Source organism: Podarcis melisellensis (genome assembly GCF_964234715.1).
Source record: "Podarcis melisellensis genome assembly, chromosome: 4".
NCBI classification, from domain to species: Eukaryota; Metazoa; Chordata; class Lepidosauria; order Squamata; family Lacertidae; genus Podarcis; species Podarcis melisellensis.
Window position 1 is genome coordinate 102,265,994 of NC_138531.1, and position 27,373 is coordinate 102,293,366.

Here is a 27,373-nt window from a genome sequence, read left to right on the forward strand (position 1 = left end):
AAGGGGCATCGGGGGCCGAGAGAGGCAAACTGGAGCGGGGAAGCATCGCCGAAAGGATGCCTACCTCTCTCTGTTCTTCCTTCTCAATATCAGTTATTTCTAGCTAAGAAATTGGGGGAAAGGCAGCTACTCTGTGTAGGGTTTCTTGGGGTTGAGATCCGTAAGCTGAGTATGGTACGATTTCTCAGCATTTAATGACACACTTTAATGGGTAAGTGAACTCATATTGGAAACATTGCAGACACAGTCATGAAGGATTTTTCTAGAGAGTTTTATTCATCCTCACCTGAATAAATACCTAGATAACATGAAATTAATGGGTGTTACTGTCTCCAAATAACATCAGACCTATGCAAGCAGATTATTGGAATAGGCCAAATGATTCCCCCACCTAGGCAAAAAATATTAAATGTTATGGAAATCATGGGGGAGGCACAGCTTTATAGTTGTTGCAATGTTACAAATATTAGGCCTGAATGTATCCTTTTGACTTGACAGCTCAGGTAAGGTACCTAGCTTTATAAATTCATAGAAAATCCATACTTTAACCGCCTCTCCTCATTCCATGTTAGGAGTCATTCTGCAAACTTTAAGAACCTTTTCTGTGAGTTCTGGGCTGATTAGGTACAGCTGGTCATGACTACAAAAGGAGGGAAAGTTGCAGTATGAATTTGCCTGCAGAGAGAGAACACCCACATGCTTTGTTTTAGTAATAAAACCTTTGTTTGAGTGTTTTACACCAGTCTCGTGTTAGAAAAACCCCTCTAACAGGTCATGGGTGCCAGTCCTGAGTGGGCAGACACAGAACGTGGAAAATAACCCAGAGACTGGAAGCAACTCAGCAATGATAATAGTGTTTTACTCTTTTAATGATAATAAATAATTATAATTTTTTTTATTTATACAACAACTGCAGCAAGGATTGGAAAAATAAGTAGTGTAGCTGATCTGGAAAAAAACATTTTCCTGGGTTTACGCTTAATGTAGAATGCTGAATGGGAGGAGTTCTGGAATGCCTGACATCACAAGGGAAGTGGCTCTTAGCCAGTGGGAGGATGAAACACCCTTAAGAAGAAATTAGAGAAAAGATTGTTATATGGCAACACCAAGGTATCCAAACAGAAAAAGGTCTGGAGGGTGGAACACTTTCCTTATGAGCTGTGATATTTGCAGGGTCTCATTCCAGGGCCAAAAGGTCACTAAGAGGGAAAATGATCAGGAGCTTTTATAAAGTACTGTACAGATGTTTTTTCTCTTTTAAATACAGTACTAGAACTGTGGGTCACCAATGAAACTGACTGGTGGTACATTCTAGGGCTGTGTACAGGTGCCGTCTTGCCAGCGCCCCCTAATGGCTGTTTGGCCAATATCAACCACCAGGCAATCTAGAGGTTCTTTAGATTCCACTGGACGGAGGACTGACAGACTCTTAGGTAGAGACAAGCGTTTATTAATTGGTAAACATTAGCAAAGAAATTGATCAGCACTGTAAAATAAGAGTCTAATCCAAAGCCAACTGCAACTGGAATAAACTACAGAGCTAGCAATATAAGCAATAAGCCAAAAAACCTTAGGCAACAATAATCATAATACGGATAGAATAGGTAAAGTTCTTCATGTCTCCTCAGCCGATGGAGATTTGGAAGGTTTATCTGGGACACTTCAGAATGGCAGACGGCTGCTCTCTTCACATTCTGGAATGGAGCAGAGAACAATATATCCAGATCTCCCTGTCTCCTTGAGCTGCTGGCCCTTATATAGGCCATAGTGAAGCTCTTATGCCAGGCCGGCAACAGATGTAATTCATGCTGTAATTACATTCCCATCCTTCGATGTAATGAGGTTCCCATCCTGCACACCCCCAATCACCCCACACTGCCGGGGGGAAAGGCGCAAGCCGTGGGGGGCTGTACCGCAGCCCCCATCCCACCCCCAAAGCCGTGGAAGAGGTGCTGACCGCGGGAGGCCCAGCAGGCTGCTCCGGGGGCCTGAGTCAGGCCACACCACCCAGGCGGCCCCAACCTGGCCCATAGCTGTCAACTTTTCCCTTTTCTTGCGAGGAATCCTATTTGGAATAAGGGAATTTCTCTTAAAAAAGGGGGAAGGTGGACAGCTATGACCTGGCCCCGATGCCGGGAAGGAGGTGGGGGCCGTGGCAAAGCCTAAGCAGGCCCCACCACGGCCCCAATCCCCTGCCCATCCCCGGGGGGAAGCCATGAAGGTGAGCCTGGGCTGAAGAGCACCGGCCCTTTGCCTGGCCCTCACCCCACCCCCAACTGGGGCCCATTGTCCTGCTGAGATGGGGGCAGGGTGACAGTCACTCTGCAGCAAGGTGGGTGGCACCTGGCAGGTAAGCCCCCCGCTGTGTCGCAAACCCCGCCCACCTCCTGGAGGGGGTGTGAGCAGAAATTACGTTCCCATCCTTTCACTTCTTCTCAAACAGCCACATTCCTTATATTAAAGCTACAGCTACATTGCAAATCAGAAGCACCACATTCTGTTTTATTCCCTGGTGCCCTGCTCTGATTCATGGACCCAGTTTGTCAGTCCAGATCCATATCAGGATCCAAAAAATGCAAGTCTTTGCAATTCCATTTGCTAGCTCAGATGGCTTCAAAACGGAATTAGACAACAGCCCTCTTCGTTCTTTCGTTAAGCCACAGCATCAGGTGTCAGACTGGGTCTTGGCACACTTGGAGAGGCTGTGTAAGAGCTTCCTCTCTGCTTCTTTTCCAGTTCCAACTCATGGTCTCCATTCCATTGGATTTCTATGCATCTCACGGAGACTGGATCTTGTACCCCATCTTTTCTGATGATCAGGAGGTAGTTCTATAATTAAATGTATATACCTTCCATCAAAGGGATGCGGGTGGCGCAGTGGGTTAAACCACAGAGCCTAGGACTTGCCGATCTGAAGGTTGGCGGTTCGATTATCCGTGATGGGGTGAGCTCCTGTTGCTCGGTCCCTGCTCCTGCCAACCTTGCAGTTCGAAAGCACGTCAAAGTGCAAGTAGATAAATAGGTACCGCTCCGGGGGGGGGGGGGAGGTAAACGGTGTTTCTGTGCACTGCTCTGGCTTGCCAAAAGTGGCTTAGTCCTGCTGGCCACATGACCCGGAAGCTGTATGCCAGCTCCCTCGGCCAGTAAAGCGAGAGGAGCATCGCAACCCCAGAGTCGGCCACGACTGGACCTAATGGTCAGGGGTCCCTTTACCTTTACCTTCCATCAAGGGTGGTGACCCTCCAGATGTTATTGGTCTACAACTCCCATCGTCCTCAACCATTGACCACGATGTCTGTGATGCAGGGAGTTGGCACCCAGGAACATAGGAAGACCTCATAGATCCCACAAGATCTAGTAAATGGTGAACATCTTAATGGAGTCCTGCAAACGAGACGCCCAGGAGTTTAGAGAGAAATAGGATGCAAAATGAGAAAGTGCTATATTACCTAAAACAATTTTCAAAAATGCATTGGAATCCATATAGAACATTTCTTTTGGTTCAAAACTGAGATTGATCTAGCAAAAGAAAAATAAAAATATTTCAGTTATATTGGACTCAACAACCTCTTTACGGGAAAGGATGGTCTAATACTGATAGACCCCACTCTGTACCTAATGTGCTCATAGTGTTATTCTCCATTTGTTCATGTCTTATTCTTACTCAGACAAAACCAAGAGGATGGGGAAGCTAGAGCTTGCAAAGCGTGGAGCGTCCAGAAGGAACACAGCGTCCAGAAAGCGTAAAGCAAATGAAACTGGTGGTCTGTATACAGCACAGTCATATGGGCTGAGGTTTCTCATAAAGTAGAGGAATGCGCGGGAAAGGGGAGTTGATGGAGAGACGGGCAGGGAGTGGATTGTGCCAGGGAGGAGAGCTGAGAAAAGCCCCCACAGCTCTTTGGGTGCCAGAGAGCCACTAAGCCCCATAGAAACCCCAGGGGTGAGCCCACTCTTTGCTGCTGGCTGCTGTGTTACTCTAGTGTGTGCAGTCAGGAATGGCTGTACAATTAGGTAGAATGAGGCACTTGCCTCAGGTAGCAGGTCTGGGGTGGGTAGAGATGTGCAGACCACACAAGCTGCACTCCACCTCCTCAGTTAGTCTGCTGCCTTATTAGCAACATTGAGATAAGAGCCAATGGCCAGCCCAGCCCAGCTTGTGTATGTGGAATTACGTGTTTGGAGGGAGCATCTTGTCATTTGCCTGGGGAGGGCAGAAAGTCCTATCAAAGGCTCCTGTCTTCTGATCCAGACATTGGTCAGAAAAGTTTCCACAAGCAGCAAGGCATCTCGTCTCCACCTGCTTTTATCCTCCCAATTGCCCACCCCCTGAACAGTTGAGTGTCTCTGGCTGATGGATTCCACAGCATATGGAAACCCTTTTTCCTGGAGTGGCAATGGTGTGTTGGCTATTGATGGCTAAAGCAGGATTTTCTTTCTTCAAGCATCTGCTTTTCAGGACTTGGTTACATTCTTCAAATCTCCAGTGGGTGAAAGATTGATCGTTCTTGAGATTTTCATCTTTACTGTCATGACACTGCTGGTTTTCATTCTGTGTAAGTACACAATTGGCATATGGTGATACTTCTGTCGTGGGCTTTGCTTCAATGCCAATAGCCTTTCCAAAAAGAGATGGCAGGATCCACCTTCCATTTACTCCTTTCATCTCTATTTGATTTTAGGGGGGGAGTTACAGCTGTCACCCAGTGAGAGCAATGGCTCTGTTTTGTTGAGAGCCAGTGTGGTGTGGTGGTTAAGAGCGATAGATTCGTAATCGGGTGAACCAGGTTCGTGTCTCCGCTCTTCCACATGCAGCTGCTGGGTGACCTTGGGCCAGTCACACTTCTTTGAAGTCTCTCAGCCCCACTCACCTCACAGAGTGTTTGTTGTGGGGGAGGAGGGGAAAAGGAGATTGTTAGCCGCTTTGAGACTCCTGAAGGGGAGTGAAAGGCGGGATATCAAATCCAAACTCTTCTTCTTCTTCTTCAAACTCTTCTTTGTTCTCCCTGAATAAGTGAGTCCCAGCACTTGGAACAGAAGCACAGCCTAACACAAGTCCCTGGGACACCCTGGACAATTCCCTTTCCCAGCTTGCGATTCTCTCCTCCTTTCCCAACTAAATCTCATTTGCTGTGGGAGAGCCCCCATTTCTGGTCCTTGGCACCCTGCCTTCTGCTAGGGCTCCAGTCTCTTCAAGGAAAGTGTTTGGGGAAAACAGGCTGCAAAGGATAAGGCCATGGCTAATGTGGCTGGATCCAAAGCCTACCTAAATATCGAGATATATGCAGGGCTTTTTTCAGCCGGAATTCACCAGGTCTCAGTTCCGCCCCCTCTCAGGTGGGTGATGTTTCCATTCTAAGAGAACAAGGGAGCCATTAATGGCGAGTTTGAGTGCCTCTTTCCCCAGAAAAATAGCACTGGATAGATGAACACATGGCCTATTTGCCTAGTGAGTTCGCTTTTAAAGTAAGCAAAGCTCAGGGAGAGGGAGTCAAGTGATCCAAGAATTTGCATATTTTAAGCATATGGCAGAGCACAAGGCAACCTGGCAAATGCAAGTCTGCAGGACAAAGAGGACAGGTGTATCTAGACACCAAAAATCTAAAGCTCTCTAAGGAAGGCCAACTATCTGGTGAAGAAATAGCAGGCTAAATGGAAACAGGACTTCAGACGACCAGGGCAGCCACAATCAAGGCATGGGAACCCTCAATCTAAGGGCTGAGAGCAGAAAATATTAATAGAAGTCGTTTTCATGTTTTGCTTGATTTGATATTTTATTTGCCCTTCTCCCTAAGGACCCGGGGCACGTTATAAGTCGGCAATTTAAATTCTATATTAATAGCAGTTTGAAACCAAGTATCCCCTTTCCCAGCTTATCAGATTAGTGTGCCAGAACACAATTTCTTCATTTCTTTTCTACCTCCCTCCTTCTTAGATCAGAAGGAACTGAAAAGGAGAGAGGAGCTTCAAGTGGCGATGGATATGATACGAACTGTTGTTGTTGGGACTGATCCAATCTACGAAGACAAGGATGGTAAGCATTTTATATGCACATCCACACTTTTGCTGTAACATGTTTAAATTAAACAGAGTTCAATTCCTGTAGTTAAATTTGGGGTTCATATTGCTTGAGCAATACATATATTCAGTGAAACTCAGCACCCAACAGAGTTCATCACTTTTTCATTGCTCAGCAGAAAGAAAAGCAGACGGTTGTGATTCTCACATCTCCCCACTAGAAATGCTGTCCTCCCCCATCACACTGTAACTCATGTTCCCCCCACTTCTCCCTGCATGTCATCACCAAAGCTGCTCACCGGGGGGGGGGGGGGGACGATGACTTTGGAACAGATTGGAGGGAAGGGGACGGAAGATTGCATTGCACAAGGGAAAACCCTTGCACTGACATTATATCCCACATCACGAAAAGAGTTACAGTGCCTCTATTTTCTTTGATCTCACAAAGCATAATTGAAAACCGCAAAGTATTCTTTGTATATTTGGCTTTCCTGTGGAATTCAAGGCAGAATTGCTTTGTGACCCTGTGATTCCCAGCAGAAAAGGAGGACATAGGAGGGGAACATCAGAGATACTTCATGAGCCACTTTTAATATGAGAACAGGATAGTGGACTGAATGGGTCTTTGGTCTTCAGAGGCTTTTCGTTGGTGATCTCAGCCACAGAGAATCAAGTCTGCCCTTATATTCATACGAAATCCATCCTGGAGCTCAGCTTCTTGTTTCAGGCTTGAGTGTTTTTTAAGTGTTTGGAAATGGTTTCCTGATATTTGCAGATTGTTATTTCAGATACTCCTGCCTTAAACGGTTTCAAATCTTTTAGACTTAGAAATACTTGCTGCAGCTCAAAACATATCGGAGGAAATGCAGTATTTTGCCAACTTAAATGATCAACTGCAAAAAGAAATTGGTAAGCTACCCTACGATGCTGAAAAATTGTAGTGCAGTGGGAACCAGCCCTGATTCTGCACCAGCTGAAAGCCCCTCCTTTAGCTGAAAGCTCTTAGAGCCAGAGCAGACTGCTGCCCTCCTATGCATCCACCACCCTAGGGAAACATTAGATATATTCAGATCAGCTCTCCTGAACTGTCAAAATGCTTTGAAAAGAAGACACAGAAAGCTGCTCTCACTTCTACCATCTCTTTCGGGCCAGACTGTAGCAGGCCCTGCGCTACCCGGGAAAGCTCTGCTGGATGGCAGAATGGAGGAAGCAAAGCAAGTCTTCTTTGCAGCCTTCACTGCCACTTGGTGGGCTCGATGATGAGCCCTCACCAGGAGTCGATTGCATTCAACCAGATTATTCCTCCACTCGCGTAAAAGCCATCTCCCAGCATCTTTCTTTGCCCTAACCTCTGCAGTATACCAGGGGGCCAAACAGGCTGCATGAAGCAGGAATGGGCACTCAGGGCCAATCATGTCAATGACCCAAGCCAAGGCAAAGGGCCCTCTGGGTAGTTGCACCTGCCCTGTGGCACTCCCTCCCACCAGATGTCAAGGGGAAAAACAACTATCTGACTTTCAGAAGACATTTGAAGGCAGCCTTCTTCAGGGAAGTTTTTAATGGTTGGTGTCCAATTCTGTTTTAATTTGTTGGAAGTTGCCCAGAGTGGCTGGGGGAAACCCAGTCGGATGGGCAGCATATAAATAAAGTATTATTATTATTATTATTATTATTATTAGGTTGTTCCAGAGCTTGGCCAAAGTTCGGCAGGAGCACCAAAATCCCCCAGAGCCATTTGGGAAGCCCACTGGATCCATCCTGTCAGCTCAAGCAGGGAGACTGCTGGGCAGCAAACTGGGTGGTAGACCAGCAGGCTCCCTCATCTGTCCCAGTTGCCCAATGCCAGGAACACACACTCCAGATTCCCACCCCCACCCCCAGCAGAGAGCCTGGAGAGAGGAAGAGAATTTTGATAAGCCACAGCTACTCCCCCCCCCCAACCTTCAAGTCTGCCCTGCCCTGAGTATCCAGGTGGAAACAAATAGGTGAGGCCCCAGGGGTTCAGATAAGGCCTGTGGGGGGACCTACATCTTTTGTCTATTCCCTCGAATAAAAGCTTCTTGACTGCGTTCCTTTTCCAGCTCTCCCCACCCAGGTATTTACTGCAGCACCAGCATGGGTTGGAGCATTAATGTTGTTCTTGTTTTAATCTTTCTGAGCTTCCTAGATGAATATATGTTATCATGTGGCCACAGGAATGAACTTAAGAAAAATAACTGAAATCTGCACAGACAAACAAGGTGGTCCCCATTAATTTCCCTATTCCCCCCCCCTCTACTTCCTCCATACATGGCTTGACTCAAAGATACCCTTCTTGAAAACTTGAACAATGGCTGGGTCATATATGCAGGGACCTTCTATTGGTTTTCTATTGAGATAGGCTCATGGACGGATGCCCAAAAAAACTGTGAGCAGGAGGGCGCCAGGCTCATTTCTGTGGAAACAAGGGAAGAACAGGTGAGCATCAAAGCTGAGTACAGGAAGGTAGGAGATCTCCTTGAGCCAAAGGCTCCTATCATCACCATCCATTTAAGAAGCCCCAATCCCCCTGTATGCGGCCAAGACAGCAACTCCATCAGTCAAGCCAAGGGGTGGGTGGGGCAGGGAGCAGCTGCTACCGTCTGGGACTCACTGAGGCTTCTTGGAGCTGCTGAGCTCTAATAGAATGAAGCTGGCAATCAGGAAAGAGGTCTTGGAGGAGGAGGAGGAGATACTTGAGGGGCATCTATCCCTTGGCTTGCCGGTAAATTCTTCCTCTCCTCTGTGAGATGTACTGAGTGCTTAGAAGGAAGGCTTCGCTCACCACCCTAACCCTCTGGCATGAAAGTATCATGGAGATTACTCTAGAGGAGCTTGCAGGGTATATCCCTCTCCCAGCACCTTAGCCCTGGTAGAGGAGCTACTGGGCTGCTACAGGGCACAAACATGGGTGAGGCTCCATCATCATGCCATCAAGTATCCCACAAGCAGACTGATTCCAGTGTCTTTGGAGCCAACCAACAAACATGGCGGCGGAAATTGGAGTATTTGCCACACAGGTCACTGTCCTGCTAGGTGGTTCCAAGACCAACTGTTCTATGGCACAGTCAAATTCAAATTTATTTATTTACGGCTATTAGCCCATAAAATATGTACAAACATAAAAGCACAGAAGCATAAAAAACCAATACATCTAACAACAGAAGGGAACACCACGATGCAAGGGTGGGTCATTGAGCAGTGACAAATAACAGCTTGGGGCCCGGAAAGATCCAAGGGACGGTTCACAGAAAAAGCACAGTCATTTACAGCATTTGGAAATTTTAACTCTGTGTCATGACTGGAAGACATGTGTAGCCAGTCTCGGTGAGGGCAGGTGAAGTTACCCTTCCCTACTATATTTCCTCTTTGGGATGCTTCCTTGATTCCATCATCATCATAATTGTGATCAGGGGGACAATACCACATCCACTGTACGAAATTATTCTTGCTGATGGGAATACTATGTATAGTTTTGATCACTGCTTCCTCAATATATGTGGATTGGACCTTCAAATGTGACACCTGCTGCTTTTAAAATGTGCTTGTTTTATGCATGTTTAATTTCTGTCAAGGGCTATAGTCTCCTAGAGAAAAGGACATTGTCTTAAAAGATTTTATTTGTTTTTTCTGCACCCCTTCCCTAGTATTTTATAAACAGGCAAGTAGAAAGACATCAAAAGTTTTTTTGGATTGGAGTCTTTAAAGACAAGGGGAAGAAATGGTCGTGGCTGTCAGGAATGGAGGCTGCAGTCCAGTAAGTTTCTGAAGAAACATTTGTTAATGGCATGCATTCCAAAAAGTTGCAGGTTCTGTTTACATAATTGATCTGTTCACTCTCCAAATATATTTTGCCATGCACTTTTCTCTGCTACCAAAGATCTGCAGATGTACTCCTCCACATCATGGTCCAGGTGAGCGGCTGCTTCTTCTCACAAGGTTGGAGAGGCAGGAAGGCTGCTCTTCCTGCTTCTCTAACCTAGTGAATGTGGTGATTCAGAAGAGGGTGAGGGCATCCTTTTCAATGGGTTGTGCTGCTTAGCTCAGCTACAAAAGGACTTGCAGGAACCTCAACTGAGTGACACTCTCTTTAGGAAAATATTTCTACAGTTATCTGCTAAACAATCTGAATAACTAGCAATCTCAGAACTAAAATAATAGGAGAAGATGAGGCAAGTGTGTGAGAGAGCGTAGTTCACGTCACTCTCTTGGATAGAATCATAGACACATAGAAACTGAGCGTTGGATGAGACCCCAAGGGTCATCTAGTCCACCCCCTGCAAAGCAGGAATCACTGACATATCCCCAATAGTTTTGGGTTGTTTAAGACAGTTCATGGTCCCCTTTAAGTACCTTACAGTTATTTTCAACCCGTGTTGATGGATTGACAAGGTCAGAGTAAGATCTCACTCATCCACAGCTTGGTAGTAGAACAGCGAGCTGGTCTGGCATTTATTACCAAGACTGGATGAATAGAGGGTCGCTTTCTCCTGGAACAAAACCCAATGGCATTCATCTCCATTGATGCACCCAATACTAATCACTTAACCTTTTTGGCAAAGGCATTGGGTAAAGTTCACAAAAGGCCATTGGAGTTGGATAATGCCAACTGGGAACTTAAACCCTGTATGCCAGTGGTTCCCAGTTAGCTAAGTAGTACAGACCCCTTCTTTTTCAGAAGCCAAGACCCATGGGCCCCTCTACCTTTGAACATTTGGATATCTCTTTGGCAGTTTTTGTTATGTGAATGGTGTAATGGAGCCGCTGGGTGGGTGGTCCTTGGACCTCCAATTGGTGAATCACTGCTGTATGTGAACTTAGACTTGATCAAAGGGCACATCCAAGCTGTCAGGAATGATTGGTGAGTGCTAGCAGAGATAAGAGTCTGGGAATCCAGCCATATTTACAGGATTTATTGGTTTCTTGTCATTATTTACAAGAGCTCTGAAAGTCAGCCTCCATCATGGTGAGTCAGTTGCCTCAACTGAAGAAGCCTTCGGTTTCCCCCAGCATATCCACTTTCTGAGCCCAACCCCCTTCCTTCCTCTGTGACGAGAGTGGCTGGGCCCTGGAAGTGGCTCCCCCCTCTCAGATTCATTGCGGAGGCTTATCTCGGTATTCTCTCCCCCTTCTCTGCCTGCAATTCCCTGACACAACCCAAACATCTCATGGGAGTAAAACAACACCTACTACACCACTATTACCAATATCAATTGAATAGATTCATGGAGAGTTAAAAATGGGGGAGTTATAGAATAGATTTACACAGAATTTTAGTGTTCTGTAATGGGCACTGGAGAATGCAAGGCCTTACCCGAAGTGACAATAAGCATGGGGCTATAAACCATGGATAATTGATTAGAGTAAATATATATATATATATATATTAGAGAGAAATCATATCATTTCAACCATCTCTATAATGGCTTTGTGGTTATAGATTATATTTTGTATTTCAGTTGTAGACTTAGCTATTTTTGTTTCTCTATAGTGTCATTGCCATCCTTGTGCATAAGGTGAGTGATAGATGTGAGAGGAGGTGGGTTATGGCAGATGCAAATCTAACAAAGTTTTTATTTGCTCAGAACAATCACTACTGTGCTAACTTTGCTATGAGAGAGTAAGGATCTCTCAACACCCAAAATGGTACACAGCAGATCTGAAGTGGATGTGGGTGCATATGGAGAGGAGAGAGGGGCAGTTCTGTTGCAGAAGTGGAAATTCTGGCAATAGCAGAAGTACTGCATGGGATACTACACAAAATTGTTAAATAAATTGACTGCAAGTTCTTGTGTGTACCACTGAGCCTTCCACAGTGACACCCTCTTTTTTGTAGTTTCCTATGAGGAATCACTTCATATCAGAAGAAAATAGTCTTGACCCACAGTTGTGGTTTTTTACATGGTTAGATTTCTAAAATCTGGGGAGAAAAATCCATCACGATTGTGGGTGGATGTGAAGAGAGAAAGAGCTGAACATCTTTTTAATGGTAGAAGACATGGGGAGTGAGTGAGGAAGTAGACATCCAATCTTGATTGATCAGTCCTGCTTTTCTTTTCAGCTACTGGAATTACTATGAGCCAAATTATGAAGCGAACCATGACTGTGGTGCAGTGTCCTATGACTGCTACTATGAAAGATGCTGGATGGCATTCGAATGTGATCTGCAAATACACTATATTTGTAAGAAGGTGCCTAATGATACTTGGCTCTAAGAAGACACCTTAAGATGAACGTAACTGGATCCCATGATCACCACCCAAAACCAAAACCAAGAGATCACCCCACGGTTTTAATGCATAGTCCACACCCTGCCACCTAGATTTTGGGACTCTTTGGCACCAACCCTCAAACACACATTGAAAAGACCTTAATCTGCAAGCTCAAACATAGATGGCTACGAAAATAAAGAATGGAAGGGTCCGGTCATAGCCTCTTTTCTGTTTAATGTCTTTATTTGCAATGTATACCAGTATTTGTTTCCCTACTCTGTGTGTTGATGCCCCATTACCCCGTCTGATCTCCATGGTCGCTACCTTACAAGGCACATAAGGACAACCATGCATGCCAAGCAATGAGAATGGGGCAAATTACAAGGTGTGAATTGCTTGGTCTATGTTGAGGACTAGCACCCCAGGAGTCTAGCCGGGGACCTCTCCTGTCATGTTTTGCAAGATTGAAGGATGGAAGTGGCTGTGGTCGCTTCAATCTGTCCTGCGTAGCAAGCCAATGTGAACTGATATTTTAATTCTTTATTTTCAGGGAATAAACTGAACAGGAAGACTGGGAAGTGTCCACTCGGTCTGCTCGGCTCCTCTCAGAAGAGGAGGGAGGGTGGGAAGGTTTGCCCCTTGTCTCCAGCAGTTTCAAGAGGAGGAGAAGACAGAGCTGAATTATAGCTGGAGGAAGAAATGCCTAGTTACAAGATAGTGGTGGAGGAGGGGGGAGTGAGGGAGCAGACAGCAGAGACCTCCCTGGAAGGTTTGGGAGATCCTCCTTCTCCAGGGGCTCATCAGTCACTCCACCTCCAGGAACAGAGAATGTAGAGGAGTGTGATTCCCGGGACCTTCTGTAGGTACTCAGGATGTTGTTGGGGATGGAAGAGGTGGTCTTCAGAGCAGGCAACATCTCCTTTGCGTGGAGACCTGGATTCTTTGTCTTGCAACCAGAAGACTGATACAAACTTGCTTGTTCTTCTTGTCTTTGATGCTTCCAGGGGAGTTGAGGGTTCTCCACTCCTGACATTCATTGACAAAAGGATATCATTGTAATGGCTTGGGTCTCTCCCACAGACGCGAGACAACTCCGCCAGTCAATTATTTCAGATTTATTGCTCAAACAAACCAAAACAAGATGGAGCTCAGCTACTCAGCGTCATCCCCCAAGGAAGCAGTTGCTGGGACTGAGCTCCACCCCCTTTTCCTCCAGCAGGAAAACCCCCACCGTCCTTTCCTTTCCTTTCCTTTTCGGGCCTCTTCCAAAGTCTCAAGAGCCTACAAGTTTTTGGAGAGGCTACTACCTGTCTTTCTCTGTCTGATTCACTGCTTGAGCTGCCTAATCTGTTCCCTCTGCCAGCGTTCCCGCTTCCTGTCAGGGAAGGGACATAGCTGACAATCATCTTGGTAGTATATATTTATACTTGGTAGTATATATGATACTTGTGTCTTGTGTCTTTGCTGAGCAGACATGCTAACAATCCTACAGTTAAGGGTCGGAGAGCACTGAAATGCATAGCACGTTACCTGAAAGGGACTATGCACTACAGACTGAGATTCACTAATCAGGAGTCTGGAGGTCTTGAGATATTTGCAGATGCAAGTTTTGGAAGTGACACCATGGATGGCAAGAGCACTTCTGGAGTATGTTACATGTACAACCTGTGTCTGTTTGACTGGTCGTGCAAGAAGCAAACAACAGTGAGTTTAAGTTCCTGTGAAGCTGAACTTAAGGCACTTAATGCACTCATATTCACTTTTGGATTGTGAATGGTTGTTGCAGTTGTGTGAGGACATGAAGATTGATGTGAGATGTCCTGTACAGGTTTATCAAGACAGCAGGTCATGTTTGTCTTTGCTAATGTCTGAGGGATGTAAGCAAAGAACCAAGTACTTGCAGATTAAATTACATTGTGCAAGGGAATGTATCCAGAAGGGACTCATTCAGATCTCCTACATGTCAGGAAAAGAGATTCCTGTAGATCTGTTGTCAAAAGCGGTTGCAGTTGTGCTGAAGGATTGCAGCAGTGGGTACATGGAAAGGGGGAGGATGTTGGTATTCCATTCCCCCGCTGTGCAGACGTGTGGGATTGTTTTAGTCACGTCTGTGTTTTACATTCCAGCACTGATTGTTGGAGTCTTGTGAACAGAAGTTCCGTTCTGTATTTTTTTTTTTTTGTTCTCTCCTCTCCGAGAGCAAGAAGGAGAGGAGCCATGTTTTCCTTTGTCCTGATTGTGTATATAAATAAGTAGCTTAGTACTCACACCCCAGAGCCTGGCTTCTGCTGATGTTCTTTCTTTGCTAATGTGTGCTCAGTGTCTCTGGACATGAGTCACAGAATCTCGTTAGGGAAGAAGATTGATGGATCCCAGGAGCAGCACGCAGATGAGAAGAACAGGCTGGCACGTATAATGTTTGCCTCGTCACCCGCCATGCCTGCCGGCAACTACCCCAACGTCCTGCTGGCCTGCCTCTACTGTTGGGATTTTAGTTCCCACCAGCTGTGAGGAAGTAGCTACATTGTTTACATCATGTGATGTGACTGAGTGTGAAACAAGAAGTCTGAGTCAGTTCTCAGAGTAACCGGGGTGGAGTTACTGTGTGTGCCTTCCGCTTCTGGATTTGAGGCATCTAATCATAAGCCTGCATTTTTATCAAAGCTTATATATTTCGATCAGGGCCTGTATCTTAAAATGAGCTTAAAGATTTTCAAATGTTTCATGCCAGGCAAAAGACCAGCTGCCTAAGAACCTTGGCAATGTTTTTCCTCCTGAACAAGGGCCCCCCCTGATTTATAGCAGAAAACAATTCTCAAAGTCAAAAAGGGAATTACAGGCTGAGAGCCAAGGTTACACTGACCCTACAAATTAAGGGTTGGTAAATAGTAAAATGAGCCATATCTTCTTCCTAAGGTTGAAAGGTCAAGAGCAATGGGAAAGCATCTAGCTGGCAGAAAGGAAGAGAGCATTTTTGGGAAGTCTTTTCTAAAGTTGTTTCTTTCTTAAACTGAGATCCTTTTAAGATTTCTTTTCCTTTTAAAAGGTTATGTTATGTGTTAAATATATTGGCTTAAATGTAATTATGCAAAGGATTTAAGAAATGATAGATTCTTATTTCATATAGTTGGAAGAGATCACAGGGGCTATCAGCCACCAGCCCAGCCCCCCTGCCAAGCAGGAAACATCATTACACATATGGTTGTCAGATATTTGTTTAAAAGACCTCCAAAAGAAGGAGATCTTTCAATGATGATGTGAACTCAAGATCCTTGAAGATAAAAAGTTAAGATTAACTCAAGATCCATGAAGATAAAAAGTTAAGATTAACCATCTGTTTTGGAGGGCAATAGGGCGAGGTGAGCTGGTAATTAAGGTTCCTTGTTGAGACACATGTAAGATATATTACTACTTATTTGTCATTAATAGATAGAAGAATATATAGCTTTTTGTTTCCCATAAAAGGACAGAAGGAAATGGGTGTATCTTTTGTGATTGGTTCTAGCAAACAGCCAATAGGAATTTCAACCAGGCTGATTGGACAGAGGCAGCCACAGGAGGAGCAAGGGGGCTGGATTAAGGAAATATAAGTGCTGGCCAGAAGGGCAGGAGGCCAGGCCAGAGCTTGGTAACCATATACCACTGTGCCTCTCATTTATTTGTCTGACAAATAAATTACTATTTTAATTTCTCTATTGCTGCGTTGAATATTTCATTCCAGCTAAGTGTTAACCACAAGCAGAGGGTGCTACAGATTGAAGCAAAATCGAGTTGCTGACTCTTATGCTGTACTGCTCGAGGCGAGCAGACATGATTTGTTCAGTCAAATAAAGTAGCTGGAAAGAATACGGAATGACTTCTTTCTTCTGTGATGGATTGCCAGAAAATTGTTAGTGTGTTCCTTTCAGAAGGGAGGGATCGCTTATCACCGGTCTCTCTGGACTAATGGTGGATTTTAGCCAGAGAGTGACCTCCAGAGAAAGGCCCTCGGAGTGCCTGGGATGCTGGCAACCCTCCCGGGCGTTTTTCCAACATCTACCTCCTCCTGCCGCCCATGGTGAACCCCGGCATCAGGGATCTGTTTGCAGGGGAGGGGGGAGAGACAGGCATGTACAGAAAGCCCCCCCCTCTGCTGAGCAGCTACACTTCGTCAGAGTCAGGGAAGGGGCAGCTTTCAGGAGACACGGAAGATGAGAGAGAGCGGAGCCAAAAAACTGCGACCAAGGAAAGGAATGAGCAGTTTCCGTCGCTCAGTTTTCCATGTAAGGGAAAAAAACGGAGAGGGGGCTTCCAGGTCTTTTTTGCTGGAGGGGGAATAGGAGGGGGGCACTTCCAGATTCTGCTTTTGAAACTTCTGCACTGTACATAAGTTTGCACTCAATAAATCCTGAAAAAGACAGGCTGGAGTCCTGGGCTGTTATCTTCGCAAGGATCCACACTCCCTTTCTGACACCTGTAGTCTGTGGGGTGAAGACCCAGCAGATCCGCCAGAGGGTGCTTGGCCTTTTTGGCCAAGGGCGAAAGGGGCCTGCAAACCACTAGAAACATCCTTGCCCTCCTGGGTGCCAAGCCGGGCTCTGCCAGTCATGGTGCCTATCCCACAATGCTGGCATTTGGGTGGAAACCACAAGAGGCGGCCACAAATGTTTGCTTTCGTTTTATTTATCTCATATCTGTTTCCAGTTATTTTTATTAGTAAATAAGGTAAGGGTAAGATTCTCTCCATATGAACCTTATGAGACTTGTGGCTGCTTCCGGATCCAGCTGAGACTCAGGCAGACTCAGTGGCTGGAAGTGCCTTTGAGCAACTGCAGATGGTTTGACATTCCAGGACCGGGAGAGCCTGGCCTCACGCCTTCGTTTCTCCAAGGCTGGATGACCACAGTGCCCTCCATGTGGGGCATCCCTTGTGCTTGGTCCAGAAGCTTCAGCTGGTGCAGAATGCTGCAGCACGATTGCTGTCAAAGCGAGGCCTTCTCGGCATATGACCCTTTGGTTCAGAGGGCTTCACTGGTCCACTAAACTTACTTTTTCAAAACATTCCCCAAAATACCCATTTCCCCATGAGTCCGTTAGGCCGGTTCAGATGCATTCTTTTGCAATGTTAGCTTAATTGTTGTTACTGAAAACCAGACTTTCTTAATTTATTCAGATATACATAGGAGATTGGCTGCTCTCTCCTCAATATTTAGCTATCGCAAACTCAGCAGCGGTAACAAAGTTGAATGCTGCAAAGTGGACCGTGAAGCCTCTTGCCTGATGTCAAGTGGCAGGGAGTTCCAAAGTACACTTGTTGCCACACCAAAAGATCAATCTTTAAAGTTGGAGGTTCCTACAGGGCAGGGCTGGCAGGTTGCACAGTCAGTGGCCCAGTATTAGTGCTTTCTAAACAAAAGCATATCATTTCCTTTTCCAGAAATGCTTAATTGTGAATTCAAGGGACACGGAAGTCTTTACAGACAGATGACAAGACAGCTTTCCAGATTAGTTAGCTGGGAGTGAGACAGCTGGCAGAGTGGCACTGGGCTTGCTAAGATGCCAGCTACTACAGGAATTGCTTTCTTGAGCCTTTTTAGCACTGTAATACCATTTCTTTAAAAAATCAAAAAGGTTGATTTTTAAGTCATGGCAGAGTGTGAGCAAATACTCCACATCTGCCAAGCTTTCAGGAGCAGAACTAAGGGGTGAAAGGAAGCCCCCCAGATCCCCAAAGGTTGAGGGAAAGGGTCTATCTCCCTTCTTCCTTTTCATTATCAGTTCTTTCCACCTAAGAAATGGGAAGAAAGCAGCTGCTCGTGTAAAGCGCAGGGTTTGTTGGGGTGAAAATTCATGAGCTGACGATGGTATGATTTGTCAGCAATAAATATGATTTGTTCTTATTTGTAAGTGAAGTCACATTGGAAACAATACAGAAGCAGTCAAAGGGAATTTCCTAGGAAGTCTTTCATTCAGTCTCACCTGCAATCATGTATGCTGAACACACAGAAATACATAGATAATGTGAAATTACTGGGAGTTACAGTCTCCAAATAACACGCAACACATGTAATCAGATTAATGCAATAGTACATATGATTTCCCCACTTCCTTTAAAAAAACCTGCTTTTATTTATTTTCATGGTAGAGAAGATAATTTTAAAGAAAGCAATGGTTACAACTATAAACAACAAATACCTTACCCTGATGAAATTGCAGACTTTCTTCCTGCCATGTGTTACAAGTTTCATTTGATTACTCTAAAAGATCACGCCACCTTTTCCCATAAGTGTTGGGTGGATTCCGGCAACAGTCTTAACAATTTATATATTCAATAAACTTTGGCCACTTGTCATAAAAGGAATATAGATTGTGTTCCCTCACCTTCTTGATTTCCCTTGGCAAACAAAATTTAAGATACTGGAATTGTGGTGCCCAGAATTGAACACAGTATTCTGGAAACAAAATAAAAAAATTCCTTCCAGTAGCACCTGAGAGACCAACAAATTTTGTTATTTGTATGAGCTTTCGTATGCATGCACACTTCTTCAGATACCATTTTATTTTGATTCGACCATTTTATTTTGATTGTTCCAAGATGGAGTCCGGCACTCTCCCTAGCTGCCTTACTGCTGCTGTCCGTGCCGGTAAAAACCTCTTGCAGCTTCCTTAGCTCTCTTAGCAGAGTTTACACAGCGGGAGAGCTGTTGCTTTGTGTGGGAATAAATCAGAGTGAATTCCAGGCTTTTCTCTCTTATCTCAAATAGTCTTTATTGCATAGAAAAACATCGTTAATCAGCCCGGTGAGCTGGCTGCCATCCCTCCGCTTACTTGGTAAAAGCGAAAGAAGAAAGACACACAGAGAAAACACTCCCCTATGTGAACATAGCCACGCCTCAGAATGTGAGACGTCACTCAGAACTATTTAACCCTGTAAGTTCTGATTCTCCTCACACAGCAGACCAACATGGTTACTCACCTGTAACTGGAACAGTATTCTGGGTGGGGCCTGACCAAGGCAGAATAAAGTGGTACTATTCCTGCTCTTGATCTGATTCTGCCTTCTGCCACATTGGTCTCCACTCCCCGTTTGGTGTCCTCCGCAAATGTGATGAGCATTCCCTCAGTTCCTTCATCCAAGACATTTACAAAGACATTGAACAACAATGGGCCCAGGACAGAACCCTGCAGGACCCCTCTTGTCACTTTTCCCCAGGATGATGAGGAACCAGGAAGGAGTCCTTTTGGGGTTTGGTCAGTCAAATCCACCTAACAGTTACCTAGTTCAGCTTCATTTTACCAGCTTCCTCACATAAATATCACAGGGGACTTTGTCAAAAGCCTTACTGAAATCGAGATGCACTATTACCACAGCAGTCCCCTGAGCAACAGTCTGTAACTCCATCCAAAAAAAGAAAAGAAGGAGAGATTTCTCTGGCTTGACTTGTTTGTGAGAAAGCCATTATTTCAACCAGTATGTTTATGTTGTGAAACACCGTGAAATCCTCAGATGATGGGCACATAATTTTTTTAATGATGATAATAAGGATATTGACAAGCTGGAACATGTGCAGATGAAGGCGATCAAGATGGTGTTATTATATTTATTTCATTTCTATAGCGCCCTATAGCAGGGGTTCCAAATTGAATAAAATATAGGAGGGGTTTAGTAAGCCCCACCTCCGTTAAACAGTCACAGGATGCGGTGCATGCATGTCATTTGAAAGGCTGTTCCTATGAACAGGGGGGTGGGCCCCTCACATATCTTATTGGGGGGATATAGACCCCTCAGACTCTAAGAGTTGCCCCTTATTCTCTTTACCCAAAAGTCTCAGGACGGTTACAACATAAAGTCACACAATGAAAACACAAAACACACAGCCCAAAACTTGTAACCCCCACCTCCCCACCACATTTAAAAAGGGCATTAGATGTCAATCAGCCAAAGGCCTGTTTAAAGTGGTGTGTTTTTCTCTAGCGCTGAAAGCTGTATTATAAAGGGTTTTCCACCCTTCGTATGAATTATTTGATGGGAACTGAGATTGGAGCTTTTCCTGAAGCTTTTTCCACATTCCACACACTGATAGGGTTTCTCCCCTGTATGAATTCTTTGATGGGAAGTGAGATCGGCACTCTGACTGAAGCTCTTTCCACATTCCACACACTGATAGGGTTTCTCCCCTGTATGAATTCTTTGATGGGAAGTGAGACTGTGGCTGTGACTGAAGTTCTTTCCACATTCCACACACTGATAGGGTTTCTCCCCTGTATGAATTCTTTGATGGGAAGTGAGACTGTGGCTGTGACTGAAGTTCTTTCCACATTTCACACACTGATAGGGTTTCTCCCCTGTATGAATTCTTTGATGGGAAGTGAGAGAATAGCTCTGACTGAAGCTCTTTCCACATTCTATGCACTGATAGGGTTTCTCCCCTGTATGAATTCTTTGATGGGAAGTGAGACTGGCACTCTGACTGAAGCTCTTTCCACATTCCACACACTGATAGGGGTTCTCCCCTGTATGAATTCTCTGATGGGAAGTGAGATTGCTGTTGTCTCTGAAGGTCTTTCCACAATCCACACATTGATAGGGTTTCTCCCCTGTATGAATTCTTTGATGGGAAGTGAGAGAGGAGCTCTGACTAAAGCTCTTTCCACATTCCACACATTGATAGGGTTTCTCCCCTGTATGAATTCTCTGATGGGAAGTGAGATTGCTGTTGTCTCTGAAGGTCTTTCCACAATCCACACATTGATAGGGTTTCTCCCCTGTATGAATTCTTTGATGGGAAGTGAGATGGGCTCTCTGTCCGAAGCTCTTTCCACATTCCATGCACTGATAGGGTTTCTCCCCTGTATGAATTCTTTGATGGGAAGTGAGAGAGGTGCTCTTCCTGAAGCTCTTTCCACATTCTATGCACTGATAGGGTTTCTCCCCTGTATGAATTCTTTGATGGGAAGTGAGAGAGGAGCCATGAGTGAAGCTCTTTCCACATTCAAAGCACAGAAAAGGTTTCTCCCCTGTATGAATTTTTTGATGGAAAGTGAGATTGGCGCTCTGTCTGAAGCACTTTCCACATTCCACACACTGATAGGGTTTCTCCCCTGTATGAATTCTCTGATGGGAAGTGAGATCGGAGCTCTGACTAAAGCTCTTTCCACATTCCACACACTGGTAGGGTTTCTCCCCTGTATGAATTCTTTGATGGGAAGTGAGACTGTGGCTGTGACTGAAGCTCTTTCCACATTCCATGAACTGATAGGATTTCTCCCTAATGAGATTTCCTTGATGGGAAGTGCAATTGGAACTTTTTCCACTTTCAAGATATTTATACAGCTTCTCCATTGTGGGGATTTTGTCATGGTCACCCTTGTTCTTAATTTCCAGTCCATCACTATCTGCAATGAAGAGTAATGGATTAGCGTCTCAGGCAGAAATAAAGGAAGAATGCTTGTTAACTCTGGTAATAGAGGAATAACACAAGTGGGTTAGATGGATGGTTTTCTGAAGGGTTGGGTGCATTAATTAACAGCAACATCTTCAAAGCACACTGGACCCTAAAAGAAAAAGGAAATGTCCTCCTATGAGACAATAATACTGTTCACCACCACGTCCTGATCTACGACGTTGTTCTGCTCCTTGACCTCTGTCCCCACAAGGCAGCTTCCCCTGACCTGATCTGGATCCACAGCCACTGCTTCTTTTCTGTCCCCAAGGAAAGATGGAGGAAGAGGTCTAGCCAGTATCCCTGTGTCACCTGCAAGAGGGAAAAAGGTAAGGGGGAGGCCCAGAGTGCCTACTTCTCTCACAGGTGATTCAGTGCATCTCAAACTACACAGGGGCCTTTGAGAAAGTCTGGCCTGCCGAGTGCATTTGGATGTGCGGGTGCATTAGAGATGTTAGTTGTGAAAATATATATCTCCCCTCCTCTGGGCTCTTAGCCCCAACTATCTCCCCCAATAAAATATGAAAAGAACCCACAGGTGATTTGGGAAAACCAACAGAATGAGACTAAATGGAGAAAAAACTCCTTCCTCCTTACCCAGTGGCCTCTCTCTGGTGTCCAACGGAGGCCTCTCTGCCTCACCGGAATCCAGGTCCATTTCTGCAAAATGATCATTTTCCTGAAAGACCCAGAAGGATTCAAAACAGAGAATGGATGGTGAGAAATATTACAAAGAGAATGACAAAGACTTGAAGGGTATTAGATCTCATTCCATGGATGCCTTCCCAGAAAAAGGATGGGCCATTAGGAGAGCATTTTTGGATGTTCTCCGGCCTGTTTGGAGCTCCTTGGGAGTATCCAGAGGAAAGTCTCTCTCACCTGCTTTCTCTGTCCCTGCTTCCTCTCCTCTGCCTGACTCAGGAGGAAACCTTCGGCCAGGGCCACCGCCTGGGAACTGGTCTCCGCTCCACATTCCCTCACCCAGCTCTCCATCTCCAGGGGAAGGACAGCCAGGAACTGCTCCAAGATCACCAGGTCCAGTATCTCAGCTTTTGTGTGCCTTTCTGGCTTCAGCCACTGATGGTCAAGGTGGTAGAGTCGGCTACAAACCTCTCGGGGTCCTTTGGCCTCCTGGCAGCAGAACTGCCTCAACTGCTGGCTCTGCACCTCTGCGCGGAGGGTGTCCTCCTCACCCAGGATCTTCTGCCCAGAGTTTTCCCAGAATCCCCCACTGCTCCCAGTTTGGTTGGCATGGCCTCTTCCTGATCCAGGGCCAGCTGAGTCTTGCACATCCATCTATGCTCTCAGGAAGCCTCTGAGAGATCGGAAGGAACCCTTTGGTCTTCTGCAAAGTTCTGTCTGTCTTAGTGCGAAGCTCTTGCAAATCCTACAAAGCAAATACAGTGTATAAAGTTGTATAAAGTTTACACACCCTCTTCTCTCTCTACTGAGCACCCAAGAATCCTGCAAAATCCCTTTGCCAATAAAGACAGTATGGGGGGGAAAACATTTTAGATTTTTTTTTAGCAGCAATGCCAAAATTGTTAGGAAACCAGACAAAGAGGCAGAAGAGTCTACCAGCACCAACAATAGTGATATAAATCCTCACAGGAAAAATGTTAATCCACCAACTTTCTCAAAGTTGCAGTGAGAACATCCATGGCTGGAGATGTTCTCTGATGTTTCGGTACGCCCTGACTGCCAAGTATTTGCCTGGGCCGAGGACACAGGTTTTGTGAAAGGCAGAGCAGCATAAAGGAATGAAACAGGGTGTATATATTTATATTTTGAAATTTTGTACAGGTGTTAAATGTGCCATTTTTGTGATCTGGAAGGAAGTGGGTGAAATCTAAGAGGAGTCAGTCAGTGAATAAAATTTTCAGGCTCCTTTAAGACCTGATGCGCTGAGTCCATGTTCTCTGCTTATGGTGATGTTTTATTCTCTGGGCTTGGTATGACTTACATGTGAAACCCATTTCCAGATTGTTTTATTTAATGCTTTGACGTGCTGCAAACTGCTATGAATTTTTTTCTTTAAAACATAAAGCAATATAGGAATGAAATAATGATGATAATGAATTGCATTTTTCTTACCTTTTAGGACAGGGGTCTGCAACCTTTAAGACAAAAAGAGCCACTTGGACCCGTTTCTGAAGGGAAAAAAAACTGGGAGCCGCAAAACTCGTCATTATAATAATAACTTATTTGTCACTTTATTATTTCTTTGTTTGACCCCTCAGAATTACTCCTCCTCATAGAAATAAACGTTAAATTAACAAGTTACCTTTTTGTGTGTGTGTGTTCTTCAATCCCCTTCAAAACAGTGACCAGCGTACATGCCCCCTTTCAATGCAGTGACCAGCATACATGCCCCTTACAATGTAGCGGGCGGGCGGGCGGGAAGGTGACGTTGGGACGGTGCATGACTAACACACACACCGGCCCCATGCGACGTCACAGCTAGTACAGCGCCTGCCACAGTGGGGAGTGTCGGGGCGCACAATGCGCCTCCTCCCCTCGCTAGTATCTGCCCCGGAGCCGCGGCAAAGGTGTAAAAGAGCCACATGCGGCTCTGGAGCCGCGGGTTGCAGACCCCTGTTTTAGGATAATTAAACAGGCTGTGTCTGCTACTCACCAAGAGGTTGGTCATGCTAAATCTGCCAGGTCAAATCCTAGGTCAATCCCAATGGCACAGGCAAAAAAACAATGGAGAGTGATTTGCACATTGCACTTTTCGTTGCAGGACTTCCCATTGTAGCCTTATTGGAGTTCACCGATTGGGTCTGCGTTGCTCTGGGACAGGAGGAAGGAAGTCAAAACGACACTGAGTTGGTTCAAAGAAATAGTTTATTCTGCTCTCCGGATAGCAGAAGGCACTTGCGTGGTGAGTCCACAGCAAGTCCAAAGAAATGACAAGTTTCATGCAGTATATATATCTTCCAGACACCCTCTCCCTCCTTCCAACCACGTCAGCCTATGTATGCAGGTTGACATCACATATGTTCCTGCTCTGGTACTCTCAACCATAAAAGGATCTTCCTTCCTCTACTTCTGACCATAAAAGGATCTTCCTCTTCCTACTCTGGGGAAGAGGTAATAATCTCCGGGAACACGCTCTGGAGTTTGTTCCCGGACCTGGGTTTGTGTGTCAGAGTGTGTCCAGGACGTAAGATAAAGCACATACGTGTCTTCTCTCTGTTCTGTTCTACTACTGGTACAGTGAATGCCATAGTTGTCGTCACAACTGATAAAGGAGAGGGCTCTCAGCACTTGTCTATACTGCCGGGCTTTTGTTTATGCATTGAGCTCAGAGCTCGAGTTAATGGATTTTAGCTAAGGAAAAATAGGGATTTTGGTGCAGTTTCAAACTGCCTGCACAGTCAGTTTTGGGTTTGGGAAACCCATTCCTTCATTCCCTCCTCTTCTTTTGGACAGCCTTACGACTCGTCCCAAGGCACTGGCTGGTATTCTCATGTCAGTGCTATAATCTGGGGCCGAATCATTCGTGACATCATTTTACGCATCATATTTTGGAAGCATTGCATTAAGCAGTGTATACAGGAGCAGAAAAGAAGCAAGATTAGCAAGGGGTCTATTAACATCATTAAAGGTCCTCTAAGCCGCCCACGGCTCAGAGGCCACTCAGTCAACCAAGACATGTCCCATCCGTTCCAGGTTGGGACAGGTACATGGGCTGCTTTCTCTATTTCTGCTGCCAGGTGTCAAATAGCTTCACCATGGTCAGAGATGTTAAAGCAACAGGCTCCTTCTGTCAAATTTAACGCAGCCCAAAATCTGTCGGAACCCAAAATTGGGGCTGTAACTGAGGGCTCATTCCAAGGCACAGGGAGGAGGGGTACTCCTCCCAAAGCAACTGTAGGTCACAGAGTGAGAGAGGTTTTGGGTGCAGACCGTGCAGTTGGTTTGGTTTTGCAGAATAGGCTTCCATTTCTGCGTGTTGCGGGCACTCCATTCACTCCCATAGGTGGTAGCGTAACCAGGTCAAGAGTCTCAGTAATTCGCAGCTGCAACCGTGGGTGCATGGGCAGTATAAGTCAGCTGCTAGGCGCTTCATCATCTCTGCTTGGGATAGAAAAACAAGTTCCTTTCATGTCCACCAATGCTGGCACAGCATGAGAAGTGACGCATGTAGTTTCTTGTCCAAAGGAGAACCTGTCAGTTCTCTTTTAGTCAGAGTGGCAGCCGCCACTACTGCTCACATGCAGGGAGGCAAACCTTGTTCTGTAGTGGTTATTTTTTCAGACAAATAGGCTATGGGTTGGTCATCATCAGGGTCTAAAAATTACCTTGATAAAATTACCTTGATAAAAACATATTTCGCCATGTGCAAATGGCTTTAGATACCTACTAGGTCCACAAATCACCATATAGCATATATTAAGTACACACAAAAAACGACAATTTGAGCCCAACAAAGGACTGCTGGACATCCAAAGGGTACCATTACCCCATTAATGCCTTCTGTTCCTTCAACCAATTCCCCCGTCCTTGTACTCTGCTGCCCTCAGGACCAAAGGCGCTACACCCACTTTATTGCTGTATGATCTTATATCCTGAAGCACCCTGTTGTACTGTCCTTTTGTCCACTTCACCTCCTTTTCTTAAGTCCTTTCTAAATTATTCAACCCCAACATCATTTCCCCCCCTTCTCATCCCCCCCTCTCTCTCTTGTGTGTGACACTGACACAAAGATGAAGTACACTCACAAGGTAACACAGGTGATGATCTGGCATCTGAAATCATTTACACAAAGCTTAAAAACACATTTAAAAAAATGTACCAGATGCTGGCTCTTCTCTAGGGTTAAATGTGATTGTGGAATATACACACACAAGGGTACCTATGCAACAGAGTCAATAAGAAACAAACTTTTAACAAAAATATTAAGATACCTAGTAGCTCAAAGCACAGTGAATTGATGACATTCAAATTCTGAAACCAGTACATGATTACATGATTGTTTTGGTAATTGAAACCTTCCCACCTTTAACATGAAAATTTGACCTCATGAGCAACGCATGTCACTTTTAATGTTAAAGACCAAATAATCCATATATGTGTGTGTGTGTGCATGTGTGTGTGTGTATGTATATATGTACTCTGCAAGATTCTAGGTGTTTTAAGGTCTTGAATTGAATAGATATGCAAAAAAATTGGTGTTAAAAGTTAAGTTGCACCCTTTCAAACTGTTATCAGATGGTTTTTATAAGAAAATTGAGCCACACAGCAGGTGGAACTTATTGTTGTACCATAATTATAACTGAACCACTGTCCCAAGTCAATTAATTACATGAATATGTATATCAAGATTACATTGCTATCAAAGGGTTAAAAGGTAGCAGAAACGCTCTAATCACTGAGCAGCTGGAAGTCATTAGGCTTCCAGGAACATGAGTTTGTATAAATAGTCTCCCTTGTGTTTGCTCCTCCCTTCTCCCCTTTTGGGCATGTTTGCTGATATGTGTGGTTCGTCGCCGGGTTTGTTTGTTTTTTGTAAATAAACCTTTCTTTGAGTTCCAAACCGCTTGCTCCAAGATTCCTCTTTGAAAAGATACTGCCTCTCCTGACCTTCTTAAACCGCTGTGCGAAATGCTCTGCTGTAATGGGACGATGGAAGCGCACTGGACATTTACTTTGCATTAAACTAATTAAAGTTTAATGGGACAGGTTATGGCTGTTTGT

At 45.1% G+C, this 27,373-nt stretch overlaps 3 protein-coding genes across 10 annotated transcripts in view; 1 reads left to right on the top strand and 2 right to left on the bottom strand.

The window, feature by feature from the left end:
- LOC309369198 (uncharacterized protein) overlaps positions 1 to 21,742 on the bottom strand; it is a 49,064-nt gene extending 27,322 nt beyond the window's left edge. The window contains exon 1 of one of the 2 annotated variants that reach the window (XM_081909965.1): positions 20,235 to 21,742. In XM_081909965.1, the coding sequence (XP_081766091.1) occupies positions 20,235 to 21,570 (1,336 nt within the window). In that variant the 5' untranslated portion in view covers positions 21,571 to 21,742. Of the gene's footprint in view, positions 1 to 20,018 lie in introns of both variants that reach the window. The other variant, XM_081909966.1, reaches the window with a different exon arrangement.
- LOC309369062 (uncharacterized protein) overlaps positions 1 to 27,373 on the bottom strand; it is a 116,214-nt gene that overhangs the window by 76,908 nt on the left and 11,933 nt on the right. The window contains exon 2 of the mRNA XM_081909641.1: positions 24,306 to 24,463. The gene's annotated coding sequence lies outside the window, so the exon portion shown is untranslated. The remainder of the gene's footprint in view (positions 1 to 24,305; positions 24,464 to 27,373) is intronic.
- On the top strand, positions 189 to 12,467 carry LOC309369303 (CD209 antigen-like protein D). 7 transcript variants are annotated; one of them, XR_014168029.1, is made up of 10 exons: positions 980 to 1,110; positions 2,737 to 2,823; positions 3,669 to 3,764; positions 4,446 to 4,556; positions 5,936 to 6,034; positions 6,841 to 6,927; positions 7,698 to 7,819; positions 8,399 to 8,475; positions 9,684 to 9,793; positions 12,098 to 12,467. XR_014168029.1 is itself a non-coding variant. In XM_081910132.1 (9 exons), the coding sequence occupies exons 3-9, from the start codon at positions 3,683 to 3,685 to the stop codon at positions 12,249 to 12,251; spliced, it is 795 nt and encodes a 264-aa protein (XP_081766258.1). In that variant the 5' UTR covers positions 189 to 211; positions 2,737 to 2,823; positions 3,669 to 3,682; the 3' UTR covers positions 12,252 to 12,467. The 7 variants fall into 7 exon arrangements, 6 of the variants coding, with proteins under 6 accessions (XP_081766258.1, XP_081766260.1, XP_081766261.1 ...); XM_081910132.1 differs by lacking the exons at positions 980 to 1,110; positions 7,698 to 7,819 and adding an exon at positions 189 to 211 and having other exon boundaries at positions 8,324 to 8,475; XM_081910130.1 differs by lacking the exon at positions 7,698 to 7,819 and having other exon boundaries at positions 981 to 1,110; positions 8,324 to 8,475.

Coding starts and splice junctions, on each gene's coding strand:
- LOC309369303 (XM_081910132.1), top strand. CDS start 3,683: ATGGGGAAGCTAGAGCTTGCAAAGCGTGGAGCGTCCAGAAGGAACACA. Junction 8,476..9,683: donor TGGAAACAAGGGAAGAACAG/GTGAGCATCAAA, acceptor CCCCTTCCCTAG/TATTTTATAAACAGGCAAGT. Junction 9,794..12,097: donor GGAATGGAGGCTGCAGTCCA/GTAAGTTTCTGA, acceptor TTTTCTTTTCAG/CTACTGGAATTACTATGAGC.